Here is a 14,677-nt window from a genome sequence, read left to right as displayed (position 1 = left end):
GACTACGGCTACAATTTAAATACAATCGATCTTAGCTAGCTATCTGTTCACAATCTTCTTGCCCTTCTTTTTCGCAAATGGAGTTCTTCTGTGAAACGGACGTCCTTTAGGTGGGTGGTCCTGCTTCTTCTTGTGGTGTATGGCACTTCATCGTCGTCGTCATGTTCCATTTTCGGGTCACCGTACTTGTCAAAGTCTTGCTCATTGGCGACTCCATCCATTCCGATGATCTTCCTTTTGCCTCTCCTCACGACAACACGATTGGGCTTTGACGGGTCAGTAATGAAGAAACATTGGTCCACTTGGGAAGCCAGTAGCCATGGCTCATTTTTCGCGGTGACATTTGCGTCTGCGGTCTTGGATTTGGCTTTGGGTATAATCATGGTGGTGAAATACCGGTCTTCTTTTATGACGCTCTTGGCCTATCTGACACGGAACATCGGGACCTTATATCCAGCATAGCTCAGCTCCCAGATCCCCTCGATCCTTTCGCAGTATCTGTCCTTGTCGTTACAGGTGTAGAATTCCTCTGATAACCATTGCTCTTCATGTCCTTGTCCTCGGTGTAGAATGTGTAGTCGTTGATATCGTACGCCTCATAGGTCATCAGGTTGTGCTCGACGCCCTGTGACAAGGCGAATATGAGTTGTTCTTCCACGGAAGAATCCTCATGTAAAGGGTACGACAGAAGCTTCTGCTTGAACCAACGCGTAAAACATGAGTTGTGCTCTTTGGTTATATCTCCGTCCGTCCTCTGTTGGCCTCGGTCATTGTACGTCTTCTCAATAAAGGTTTTGTGCTCTACCAACCAAGGATCGACCACGTCTATGTGTTGTAGCGCGACTAGGTTTGCTCTTTCAAAGTCCGCGAGTCGACCCTCGAAGTCGACATGCATTTCGTGGCGACCCTCGCGGTGACCCCATCCAGCGAGCCTGCCGAGGTGCCTATTGACGGACAGACCAACGGGGTTCTCGATGCCTAGATAATTCGTGCAGTAGGAGATGCACTCTTCGGTCAGAAAGCCCCTGGCTATACTTCCCTCTGGACGTGACATGTTGCGAACGTATCCTTTGATGACACCATTCATCCTTTCGAACGACATCATGCTGTGCAGGAACGTCGGTCCGAGTTGGATGATATCCTCCACGATATGAACCAGCAGATGCACCATAACGTCGAAGAATGCGGGCGGGAAGTACATCTCAAGCTCGCATAGTATCACCACGATCTCTTCCTGTAGCCTTCTGAGTTGCCTCACGCCAACCGACTTCCGAGAGATGACGTCAAAAAAGTTGCATAGGCCAAATAGCGTTTCACGGACGTGCGCGTCCATGATCCCACGGATTGCAACTGGAATTATCTGCGTCATCAGCACGTGACAGTCATGAGACTTCATCCCGCTGAACTTCTGCTTCGCTGGGTCTAGGTATCTTCTTATCTTCCCCGCGTAACCGTAAGGAATTTTTACTCCTACGAGGCAGGTGAAAAACTGCTCGATCTCCTCCTGACTTAGAGTGAAGCACGCGGGAGGGTAGTCATTTCCGGTCTTCTTGGCCTTTTTGCCTTTGAGACGACTTTCCGTGTCTTGCTTCGCCTCATCATCATCATCATCATCATTAGCGTGAAGCTCCTCCCTGATGCCCATTGATTTCAAGTCTGCCCTTGCTTTCGGCCCATCTTTGGTCCTCTCTGGCATGTTGAGCAGGGTACCAAGCAGACTCTCGCACACGTTATTCGTGATATGCATGACATCAAGGCTGTGAGGCACACGGTGGATCTTCCAGTACGGCAAGTCCCAGAAAACAGACCTTGTTTTCCATACCTTCAGCAACAACTCTGGTGCCTTTCGCTTCTTTCCCGGCTCTGGCGCCTTTTGCTTCTTTCCTGGCAGTGAGCAATCTTTTCAATTTTTCAACAGCTCGTCTATTTCCTCGCCGCTCCTCGTACGCAGGCGTCTTCGGGGTTCGGTTTCACCATCGAACAGATCCTTGCGTTTTCTCCATGGGTCATCGTCGCGAAGCCACCTTCGATGTCCCATGAACACGGTTTTCGAAGACCCAGAATCTCTATCTAGCTGGCGATACGGTGTGTCATCCATGCACCTGACGCATCCAGAAAATCCGTGGACCACCTGCCCCGCGAGATATCCGTAACCGAGATAGTCGTGCACCGTTGTGAGCAGTGCGGCTGTCATAGGGAAATATTCTTTCTCTGCGGCGTCCCACGTATTGGCTGGCGTTTTCCACAACGTGTCTAGCTCCTCTTTCAGCAGCCCCAGATACAGATTGATGTCATTCCCTGGTTGTTTCGGCCCTTCAATTAGCATACTCATGTGAATGTACTTCCTCTTCATGCACACCAGGGGGGAAGGTTGTACATCCACACAAACACATGCCAGGTGCTATGTGTGCTTCTCTGGTTGCCAAACGGATTGACTCCATTGGTGCTCGCACCTAGCACGATGTTCCTTGGATCGTTCCCAAATTCTAGGTGTTCGAAGTTCAACGCTTGCCACTGGCTCGCATCCTTAGGGTGACTCAGCATCTTGTTTTTTTATTCATCTCCGGATCATTTCCATCATCTTCTCACTTCTTCTCCCCCCAATCTGCGTGCCAACGCAGGAGCTTTGCTAGCTTAGGGTCCCTGAAATACCGCTGCAGACGAGGAGTGATTGGAAAGTACCACACCACTTTTCGAGGAGCTTTTTTCCTCTTCTTGTATCGAGTGACGCCACACACCGGACATACGGTAGACTCCGCGTGCTCGTCCCGATAAATGATGAAATTGTTCATGCACACATGGTATTTCACGTGCGGTAAATCCAAAGGACACACGATTTTCTTCGCCTCCTCGAAACTAGTCAGGCACTTGTTCCCCTTGGGAAGACGTTCGTGCCAGAATGACATGTTCTCGTCGAAGCATACATCAGTCATTTTGTGTTTTACCTTCATCTCCAGAGCCATGAGCGTTACTTTCAGGTGGGTATCCTCGGGCATGCATCCTTCATACAATGGAGTAACCGCGTCTATCTCCAGTTGATCCAGCTTGGCTTTCTCTCGGGCGGCAGCTCTTGAATATGAGGGTCCTGCTCCCAGCCCATCGATGGTCCATCGTGGTCTGCTCCGGCATCTTCATCTTCCTCATCATCATGTCCAGCATATTCTACATGATGACTGTGTACATCATCACCGTCGTGATCATGTCCTGGAGATTCTTCGTCTTCTTGCCTGCCCTCGCCGCGGTGGTTGTCTTGCTGTCCTTCCTCATTTCTTGCCCGGCCCCCATTGACGACTTCATAGTCATCTTCATCACCTTGCCACCGATAGCCATCCATGAAACCACGCAAGAGCAGGTGGTCCCGCACCTGCCCGGAATCCGGGTCCGCAATAAGGCTCTTCAGCTTGCATCTTCGACATGGACATCTTATCTCCGTCTCGTTCTTTTGAAGCATCTCGGTCTTTGCGGAGCTCAAAAACCTATTCACGATGCCTTCGGTCATCATGCGGACCATGGTCTCCTGCGGGGTAGAGCAAAACGATATTTTAGAACCGAGAGAAAATTTGGCATGACTTTTCGTAAAAATAGGACCAAAAAGAATGCATAGTGCCAAAATTCTCGCCGAAATGAAAATGAATCAACATTCCGGCAAAATATTGGCAACTATCGCATTTCAAATACCGGTACCTGCAAACACAAATATATATATATGCAACACCACAAACATACATAGATCTAGCTATGCCATAAAAAGTGTATGTGCACGTTGTTGGAGGGAGAAAAAAGTAGATCTACAACATAAAGAAAGCTTTCCCCTTACTTACCTATCAAAAAAAAAGGTAATTTAACCACTTAATTTGGATGAATCTATGGTGCAAATGAGGTGGGGAGGAGGAGGCAGCCGAGACAGGCTTGGAGGAGGAGGTGGAGAGAATGAAGTGGGGAAAGTGAGTGTGTAGGTGGCTGTCCAAAATATCTAGCTGGTCCCAGGTTACTAATGGCGCACCACCTATAAATGCGCCATTAGTAACCTTGGTTACTAATGGCGCACCAGCTGGTGGTGCGACATTGGTAGTTTTGCAAAAAAAAATGATAGTAGTGGCGCACGTGGTGAGTGGTGCGCCATTACTAATTAAACTAGTAATAACGCACTGTTCCCTGGTGCGCCATTAGTATTTTTGGAAAAAAAATATGTTAGTAGTGGCGCACCATGGGTGTGGTGAGTTATTAGTGTCTATCACACTAGTGGCGCACCGACACATGGTGCGCCACTGCTATATAGTAGTGGCGCACCACATGTCTGGTGCGTCATTAGTGTCCATATCATATATAGCCTTTTTTCTATTAGTGTTTGTACGGAGAAAGAATAGTTGGTGTGGTGGATCATGAGATCAAGAAGTCGAGGGTGTATTCTACAAAACATTAGAGCGCTTTTGGAATAAATGTATGTAACTGAAAGGAAGCTGTGTAAATTTCTAGCACGTGTCTCGATGAAATAAATTGTGAACATAATACGTTGTCGCCCAAATATGAGTGGAATGGCCTTTACAAAGACGTGAGATGCAAGTATGTGAGAGAATACCGTAGAACAATTTACACATAGACGGCTAGAAGACCATGCATGTTTGTGCAAGGATGCACGGATTACACACACAGTTTACATCTGATCTTTTAGGCAAAAGTCTAAAAAAAACCTTGATTTTGTTGTTCAAGTCTGAATCAAACCTTGAACTGAGAATCCCTGAAATCATCACCCTGTGTTTGTTAATCCGGGTTAATCCCAGCCCATTAGTGCTAATAGCTGGTTTGGGCGTTGGGATTGCTGACGTGGCTAGGATTAGGGTTAACTGGACGCGACGATGAACTGACTGCGGGCCTCTTTGGGTACTCACATAAGGTGCAACGGCGGGGAAAGAACAGAGCTTTTTATTGACGGGCAAAAACAGAGCTTCAGCAGGGGAACCAAATTAGGGTCCGTCAGTAGGCGGGCGGCAGCGACGGCGACGGCGATGGCGGCGGCGGCAACGACGGCGACAGCAACGGTGGCGGCTGCAATCGGCGATGTCTTCCTCCTCCCGCGCGTCATAATCAGGCGGAGGTCGCGGGCGTAGGGCTCCATCAAGGTCGCCCGTGCAAGAAGTCTCCTCCCTGGAAGATACTAGTGCTGCGTCCATGAAATTGTGAGCTCCCAATCTTCTCTACCAATTCTTCCTCGTCCTTCTTTCCATTTCTTATGGTATGAACACTTGAATCAGAGGCTGGCTGTGGATTTTTTCAGTGGCATAGTGATCCCTGCTCCCCAATCCTTGCAGAACTACTGCTCGATCTCAGGGCTGCAATCAGGAGGTTTGAAGCTGCAGGTGGTGATGACTGGCAACCATGATTGGAATAGGGCCAAAGAATTGGAACAGAGGATGCACTGAGTCAACAAGTTCTGGAGAAGAATGCAGAGATTGAACCAAAAATGTTATTGGCAGGTGTATTTACAGGATTTGTACTGCATTAATAGCTAGAAGAAAAATGTAATGCCAAAATCTTGTAATGGCTGAATGATGTAATGGTTGGATGATGTAATGATATTCCATGCTGCTATTTATGTGGTAATTGATGGTTCATTTTGTTAGACTGCAACTTGAGAAAACAACAGGAAGTGCTACTATGTGCTAAATTTCTGGTAACATATCACATAAACAGTAGGTAAATTTGTGAGAACATATCACATGTTCTCAACAACATATATGACATTTCAGCTTACACAAACACAGTTTGAGTAAACCAAAATAACAAGTAATTTATTAATATGCTAACAGAGTGACATAACCAGCAAAAGGACATAACCAGAGTGACATATCTAGTAAAATCACTAGTCCAGAGTGAGAAAATCACTAGTACAGCAGTTTAGTTCCGTATTTTTGCATAAGTTCATCACACAATAGGTACTATATGACCAGAGTGACATAAGGAACAAAAGGACATAGCAATTCAGTAATATGCTAACAGAAAATCACTACTCCATCATATCACATCTTTGATTTTTTCTTGGATTGCACATTCTGTTTTTTGGTAGCCTTCCTCTTCCCACCATTTGATCCTGCTTGTGCTTGAACTTCTCCTATGCTTTTAGCTTGCTGGCTTGATCTGATTTGAGCATCAGTGTTTGCTTGCTGTTAAAAAAATATGAGAGTACATAAGCATGTGAATGCACAAGTGATTAAGAAAAAGCAAAACTATTTGAAACAAGAGAGTGAACTTGTATTTACCTCAGATGACTCCATTTTCCTGCCTGTTTTCTTCAGGAAGGCATTCTTCTTCTTCCCCTTTTCAGGATTCTTGTGGCAACCTGTCTTGTTGTGCCCCTTGTGGCCACACATGCTGCAAGTAATTTTAGTGCCATGCTTTGACATTTTCTTTCCTTTTGGTGCTTCTCCCTCTTCCCTCTTCCTGTCATTATTCCTAGGCCTACCTGGCATACTCACATACCCAGGTGCTTGTGGTCTAGGTTTTTCAGAGATAGGCCATCTCTCTTGTCCTTCTACTGGCTCCAAGCAGTGCTCATATATCTTCTTAAAGTGCTCAACTGAATAGCATTTGTGAATGAAGTCAGCTATGTTTCTTCCACTCTTGTATATGGCACTGATGGCATGGCAACAAGGCATCCCTGCTAGCTGAAAGTAACCACAAGAGCAAGTCCATTTGTCCAAGTTCACTGTATAGCTCCTTCCTCTGCCACTGACATGTTTCACCTCAAACCCTTCCTTGCCATTCCAGAGCACATCACAGAACTGAGTCATTTTGATGGCCACCTTAAGCTTCTTGAAAATGTTTGGGCATATATCACTAGATGTCCACTTTTCAATTTTGCTCCTATTTTCTTGGACTCTAAGTGTCATCTTGTGTCTAATCTTCTCTAGCATAGAGATGATAGGATAGAATCTGGCCTCAACTATAGCATTGTTAAAGGACTCACATAGATTGTTATCAACTGAGTCACAAAGGGACCCAACAGGAAAAAATGCTCTTGCCCAATGCTTAGGCTCTGTCCTCATTATGTCCCTTGCACCTTCAGGTGTATCTTGAGCTAACTTGGCCTTCCTATACATGAAATCTTCTCTATTTGCAGCCTTGGCAATTGCCCAAAATTTCTTTTGCAGAGCATGCTCTCTAAACTTTTTTTTCCAGTTAGCATAGATGTGTCTAGCACACATTCTAAGTTGTGCCTTTGGTATGTAGTTTTGCATTGCATTGATAAGGCCCTACATTGAAGTTGCAAAAAATATATTACAATAGGTACATAGGACAAATGTAGATGGGACAAATTAACCTAGCCTAAAAAAGTGTACCTAGCATAAAAGTGAGTCAGTCACGCTTCTACAAGGCGAGTGAACCTAAGCAACCTACCATAAAAGTGAGTAGGTCACGCTTCATCAAGGAGAGTGAACCTAAGCAACCTACCATAAAAGTGAGTACGTCATGCTTCGACAAGACGAGTGAACCTAACCAACATAGCATGAACCTAAACAAACTAGTAATTAATAGGATATCACTAACAAGTAAATAATTAACAAAAAGCCAATATGGACAACTATGTGAACAACATACCTTCTGTTGATCTGATATGAACACCCATCCTTCACCTTGATCATTAATATCCAAGTCCTTTATCAAAAGGCCAACAAACCACTCCCAAGATTCACTAGTTTCTTTCTCCACTACTGCCCAAGCTACTGGATACATTTGATTATTAGCATCTCTACCAATAGCACATAGAAGCTCACCTTGACATGCTCCTTTGAAAAAACAGCCATCAAGCCCAATAACTCTTCTGCAAGCTTTAAAACCCTTTTTCATAGCATTGAAGCATACATAGAAGCTTTGGAAAATATTTTGATCCATGTACTCAGGGTTCAAGCCAACAAGGATTGTGCTCCCAGGATTGCTCCTAAGTAGTTCAAGCTGGTAGTCGAACACCTTGGTGTACTCATCTTTCAGTCCGGCAAGTAGCTTCTCTGACACTATCTTCTTAGCAGCCTTGCACTTTGATGTTGAAACATCCGCAAAGAAATCTTTCAGAACCGTGGCTTTAATGCTATCAATTTTCCATGTCGGATTGGCTCTTAAGATGTGCTCATATCTCCTAGCAATAACTTTTGCTGTGACAAGGTGATTGTCTCTGTTAGGTGCACACTCATGTTGATCTTCATATGTGATCACCTGAAATCTAGAACACCTACTACTATAAGCACCATATATAGTCCACGGACATCCAGGACATCCACACTTAGCCCTGATCCTCCCTTCTTCTGACTTCATGAAGTTTATACTTCTAAATGTCAGAAGTCCATATTTTATTAGTGCCTTCCTCATCTGTTCCTTGCTCCTGAAAACCATTCCCAAGCAGAATAGTGGAATATCTACCTTAGGGTTGTACCTAGGGAACTTAGTTTTCCTCCTAACAAATTCTCCTTCATGATCACTTTCCTCATCATATGAGTAATCTTCATCATCTGAGTCAAAGTGGTCTTCTCCTACCACTTCTTCCACATTTGCCACTAGATCTATTGGAACAACACCAGATGGATTTCTCTGAGCCCATCTCTTGGAGTCTCTAATTCTCTTCTTAAAAGCCTTTGCTTGTTCCCTTAGTTCCACATATTCCTCTTCCAGTCCACTGTCATCACTTCCTGCCACATAATCACTATCATCCTCCTCACTGTCTGAAACTGTAGAGCCATTGTCATCATTGTCATGTTCTTGTGTTTGTTGAGCTGTTGCATTACCACTATCTATTACTGGATTAATGACCTGAGAGCTATATATCTGAACCTGAGAACTTTGTATCTGAAATTGGGAACTCAATATCTGAACTTGTGAACTTTCAGTCCTCTGTTTCCTACAGAAATTGTGATTTGTAGGGCTGCTAATCACCTGGGTAATAACAGCACTCTCATTTGGTTCGAGCACATTTTCTATTGCGGTTAATGATGATGGATCCACACTAATTGTTTGCACATCATCATCTGCAGTTATGACCGCATCTGGTTCTACATCAGTCTCTCCTTCTAAATCATTGTCCATCTCATTTTCAAAATCACTACCACTGTCACTTGCACTCTGATCATCTTGCTCCCCAAAATACTCCACATAGACCTCAGCCACTCCTCCATCAGTTATATATTCAGGCATCTTCATACAACCAGCATCATCACACAAAAATAATAGGCCATCCACTAGTTTTTTACCAGGCATCAGGAAGTGAATCTTCATACTTTATTTCACTGGTATGTGATCACCAAGAAAGCCTTTGATCTCTGGCAAAGACAATCTATCCCTTTCAATCTCTGAACTTGCTTCATCTCCACCAACATAGTCTAAAGTAGGCCCAATTCGAACAAATTGGCCACCAAAATGAAACCGCACATGTAGTTTGTCGCAAGGATCCATGATGACATGAGGAACCTGCATTGCCACAGATTTTTTGATAAAATCAACGAGTGATACAAGTACTCCGAACTAGATGTAAGAAAAATCTATTGTTTCTGCACAAAGTAAATGCCCTAAAAACCAGATTTTTCTGCGCCTACAAACCCTAACCAGAGACAATCATTGGTGAAAAAAACAAGGACGAGAAGACGAATAGAAGATGGAAGGGGATTACCAGAGATTTTTCTAGCCGCCGTGATCGTCTTGCCGTCCCCGTGATCAATCAATGCATGTACGCCATTGCCGCTGCAAGCTGGGGAAGGAACGGGTGACGTCCAGGGAGAGAAACAGGGGAAGGAGCAGGTTCGTGGTGGGGTTTATGAGGACAGTAGGGCCCATAGTCCGTCCATCATGGCGTCCAATTAACCCCTAATCCCAGCCACGCCAGCAATCCCGACGTCCAAACCATCTATTAGCACTAATGGGCTGGGATAAACCGGGATTAACAAAGACAAGGTGACAATTCCAGGGATTCTCAATTCAGGGTTTGATTCAGACTTGGAGAACAAAATCAAGGTTTTTTTTAGACTTTTGCCGATCTTTTACACAAAAGGAAGGCCAAAGCATGTCCCTTCGATTCGGACCGACATGTCCAATGTACTAGGTGATGCATCTCTCACTACGTACAGTTTCCACGGTAGGTCTCCTGGCCCCGAGCTTCACGCATGCATGCATGGGGACTTATCTCGATCAAAAAGCAACTCAGCTTCGAGCCTGGTGCCCGACGTCGACCGGAAGCTCTCCCTAAGCATCATCATCATCATCAGTTTCCATGTCGTCCACAGGAACATCGCCAAACACATGCAACCCCAAGGCAGCTATCCACAAGAAATGTAGGTGTGCAGCAGTACAATCTGCGGTGGCGGCGGGCGCCGTGACGACCTCGCGACGGCACATGGGACAGCTCTCTTTCTCCTGCAGCCACCTCTCTACGCACCGCCCGTGGAACCGGTGCCCGCACGGTGTCTCCTTCCACGCCGCGGCGTCATCCTCCTCCAAGCAGATCGGGCAGCTGAGCTCGTCGTCGTCGTCGTCGGATGGCGCGTCCACTGTCTTTAGCGCCCCGGCCACCAACGCGGCCAACTCCGAGTCGTCTGGATCTCCCACGACGCCGAGGAACGCGGAGTCCTCGTGGCCTCCTTCTTCTTGTGGCAGGTCCATGGCAAGCGATGGCATCAAGCTAGCCATCGCGCGTGATGGTGAAGTGAAACCGGATCTGATCGTAGGAGATCGATGTTCGGCACTACCAGAATTTAGGCAGTTGCCAACGGCCATATCTATGCCGACGGCCCCCGTCGGCATATATGGGCATACCCCGACGGCCCAACTAAAGCCGTCGGCGTAGAAAGGCCGTCGGCGTATAACCATCTATGGCGACGGGGGCCGTCGGCATAGATAAGCCGTCGGCGTTTCTCCGAATATACCGACGGGGGCCGTCGGCATAGAGCAGGCCGTCGCCATATCACGTGGGCCCGTCTACCCGGGCGGCGACGGCAGTTTGACGGCGTCAGGCTACGGCGACGGGCTAACGGTGGCCGTCGGCATAGCTACGCCGACGTCATCGATTCGCCGTGCCGCCACGTCATCGATCCGCGTCGGTCGCCGGTCCCGTGGGGTGGCATTTCTGTGCCGACGGCTAGGCCGTCGGCAAAGGCCTGGCCCATGGTTTTTGCCACGTCATTGATCCCCGCCCTACGCCACGTCATCGATCCAGGGCTCTACCGTTCCGTGGCCGTAGCTATGCCGACGGCTAGGCCGTAGGCATAGGTTTCTATTAATATTTTTATATTTTTTGTATTTTCTCTTATTATTTTTTATTTTTTTCCAATACTAATTTCATTAACTTAAATGTACAGAAAACATATATCGATTGCCCCCCACACGGGCCTTCTTCCGTCGTGTCACAGAGAGGTTAGACGGGATGGGCCGGGTACCTATGGGGTGTAGCAATGCCGCCAGGTGTTGCGGTGGGCCCTCCTACGGTTGTGGAAACGTGGTGGCAGGCGCAGGCACGCGGCTCCGGGGTGTGCCCCCTCCCCCCTCACGGGCGTCGATGCCGCCGTGCCCCGGGGGGGGGGGGGGGTGAAACGGCCACGTCGGGCCGACGCAGAGGGAATCTTGGGTTGGGTTGTGCCGGGACTGTGTTGGGGGGTGTACCTATGGCTGGGCTATGACAACAAGGTGAAAAGGTCCACCGGTCAAACTACGTCCAGCGAAAGTCAAAGGGATAGACCCGGCGGTCGTCTGTGTCAGGGTTAGACGGGACGGGGTACCTGGGGGTAGCAATGCCGCCAGGTGTTGCGGTGGCCCTCCTACGGTTATATAAGCCCGTCCGGCGAAAGTCAAAGGGCTAGATCTACTGGTCAACTGGGATTCGGGATGGCCTTCGGGGTGTAGCTATGCCACCGAAACATCGCATGGGTCGCGATGCATGTGTGAAAGTGTTCTGGCATGCGTAGACACCCGTCTTGGGGCTCCGTGGTGTGGCCCCCCTCCACGAAAGGCAGAGCAGCCGTCAATTAGAGGGGGGGATGGTGCGGGTGCGGTGGAACCGGAGGGAATCTAGTGTTGGGTTGGGTCCAGACCGTGTTCGAGGATGTTGCTATGGGCTGACCTATCGCAACCAGGTGGAAGAGTCCACCAGTCAAAGCCCGTTCGACGAAAGTCAAAGGGCTAGATCTACTGGTCAACTGGGATTCGGGGTGGCCTTCGAGGTGTAGCTATGCCACCGAAACATCGCATGGGTCCCGATGCATGTGTGAAAGTGTTCTGGCATGTGTAGACGCCCGTCTTGGGGCTCCGTGGTGTGCCCCCCTCCACGGAAGGCAGAGCAGCCGTCAATTAGAGGGGGGGATGGTGCGGGTGCGGTGGAACCGGAGGGAATCTAGTGTTGGGTTGGGTCCAGACCGTGTTCGGGGATGTTCCTATGGGCTGACCTATCGCAACCAGGTGGAAGAGTCCACTGGTCAAAGCCCGTCCGGCGAAAGTCAAAGGGCTAGATCTACTGGTCAACTGGGATTCGCGGTGGCCTTCGGGGTGTAGCTATGCCACCGAAACATCGCACGGGTCCCAATGCATGTGTGAAAGTGGTCTGGCATGCGTAGACGCTCGTCTTGGGGCTCCGTGGTGTGGCCCCCCTCCATGGAAGGCAGAGCAGCTGTCACTTAGAGGGGGATGGTGCGGGTGCGATGGAACCAGAGGGAATCTAGTGTTGGGTTGGGTACAGACCGTGTTCGGGGATGTTCCTATGGGCTGACTTATCGCAACTAGGTGGAAGAGTCCACCGGTCAAAGCCCATCCGGCGAAAGTCAAAGGGCTAGATCTACTGGTCAACTGGGATTCGCGATGGCCTTCGGGGTGTAGCTATGCCACCGAAACATCGCACGGGTCCCGATGCATGTGTGAAAGTGTTCTGGCATGCGTAGACGCCCGTCTTGGGGCTCCGTGGTGTGGCTCCCCTCCACGGAAGGCAGAGCAGCCGTGACTTAGAGGGGGGATGGTGCGGGTGCGGTGGAACCGGAGGGAATCTAGTGTTAGGTTGGGTCCAGACCGTGTTCGGGAATGTTCCTATGGGCTGACCTATCGCAACCAGCTGGAAGAGTCCACCGGTCAAACCCGTCCGGCGAAAGTCAAAGGGCTAGATCTACTGGTCAACTGGGATTCGCGGTGGCCTTCGGGGTGTAGCTATGCCACCGAAACATCGCACGGGTCCCGATGCATGTGTGAAAGTGTTCTGGCATGCATAGACGCCCGTCTTGGGGCTCCGTGGTGTGCCCCCCCTCCACGGAAGGCAGAGCAGCCGTCACTTAGAGGGGGGATGGTGCGGGTGCGGTGGAACCGGAGGGAATCTAGTGTTGGGTTGGGTCCAGACCGTGTTCGGGAATGTTCCTATGTGCTGACTTATCGCAAACAGGTGGAAGAGTCCACCGGTCAAAGCCCGTCCGGTGAAAGTCAAAGGGCTAGATCTACTGGTCAACTGGGATTCACGATGGCCTTCGGGGTGTAGCTATGCCACCGAAACATCGCACGGGTCCCGATGCATGTGTGAAAGTGTTCTGGCATGCGTAGACGCCCGTCTTGGGGCTCCGTGGTGTGGCCCCCCTCCACGGAAGGCAGAGCAGCCATCACTTAGAGGGGGGATGGTGCGGGTGTGGTGGAACCGGAGGGAATCTAGTGTTGGGTTGCGTCTAGACCGTGTTCGGGAGTTATATGAAGAGAATAGGTGTTGAGACGGTCAAACTAGTGTGCTTGGGAATATGAGAAGTCTAAAAATGCAACCCAGGCTTAAATGACAGCCGCCTTCATAACTTTTGGCCCGTGTGTGCCCTTCCAGTCCCTGGACGGTTTCTCTTCTCCATAAGTAAGACCACCGGACGAGCATTCCCTTGTACGTTCGTCTACAGCGCAGCAACCTCCAGCACCGCGGTGAGCTTCTTCTACCTAGTTGCTCACCGTGAGGGAGAAGTACCCTGGAAGGGACCGCATCCACACTGCCGACGGATCAGGTTTGCACATAGCTCATCGTGGTCATGCTCTCCTTCCTACTCCCTCTGCCAACCGGAGACGCGTCCCGCCTCTTCGGACATGCCACCACACCACCCCGCATGTATGAGGGCCCGGTGCGATGCTTCGGTGGCATTGCTACCCCCCAAGTGCCCCCGTCCCGCCTAACCCTGTAGCGTTTGACCATGCGATCTAGCCCTTTGACTTTGCACGGACGGGCTTTGACCAGTGGACCTCCCCACCCGGTTGTGTTAGGTCAGCCCATAGGAACACTCTGGAGCAACATCCGGGCCAGACCCACGGCAAGATCCCCTCCGTGTAGACCCGACGCGTTCGTTTCCCCCCTCCAGGTGCCGGCGGCGGCGCCGTCCGTGCGGGAGGGCACACCCCGGAGACGCGTGCTGCCTATTCGGACATGCCACCACACCACCCCGCATGTATGAGGGCCCGGTGCGACGCTCCGGTGGCATTACTACCCCCCACGGCCCCCGTCCTGCCGTGTAGACCTCACGGGCGTGGCTGCCGCCGTGTCCCGGAGGGGGGAAACGGCCACGTCGGGCCGACACGGAGGGTATCTTTGGGTGGTTTGGGCCGGAATGGTGTTGGGGGGTGCAGCACATGCCGTAACAAAAAAAATAAAAAATAAAAAAAATGCCGTAACAAAAAAATAAAAAAAATGCAAAGTATATATGCCGAC

The 14,677-nt window shown here is 49.3% G+C and overlaps 1 protein-coding gene and 1 non-coding gene across 2 annotated transcripts; both read right to left on the bottom strand.

Moving 5' to 3' along the window:
- Positions 1-5,543: 5,543 nt before the first annotated feature.
- Positions 5,544-9,448, bottom strand: LOC125543843 (uncharacterized). Its single transcript, XR_015610824.1, has 2 exons — positions 7,597-9,448; positions 5,544-6,161 (listed from the first exon to the last, which is right to left on the bottom strand). It is a non-coding gene; the product is annotated as an uncharacterized LOC125543843 (transcript).
- A 606-nt stretch (positions 9,449-10,054) lies between these two features.
- On the bottom strand, positions 10,055-10,665 carry LOC147957870 (E3 ubiquitin-protein ligase Os06g0535400-like). Its single transcript, XM_087537976.1, has one exon. It carries the CDS (start codon positions 10,663-10,665, stop codon positions 10,222-10,224), a length of 444 nt encoding a protein of 147 aa, XP_087394102.1. The 3' UTR covers positions 10,055-10,221.
- Between the last annotated feature and the right edge of the window lie 4,012 nt (positions 10,666-14,677).

The sequence above is a fragment of the Triticum urartu genome, chromosome 7A (assembly GCF_056163025.1).
Source record: "Triticum urartu cultivar PI428250 chromosome 7A, HENAU_Tu73, whole genome shotgun sequence".
NCBI lineage: Eukaryota > Viridiplantae > Streptophyta > Magnoliopsida > Poales > Poaceae > Triticum > Triticum urartu.
This window is presented reverse-complemented; position numbering and strand designations above follow the sequence as displayed.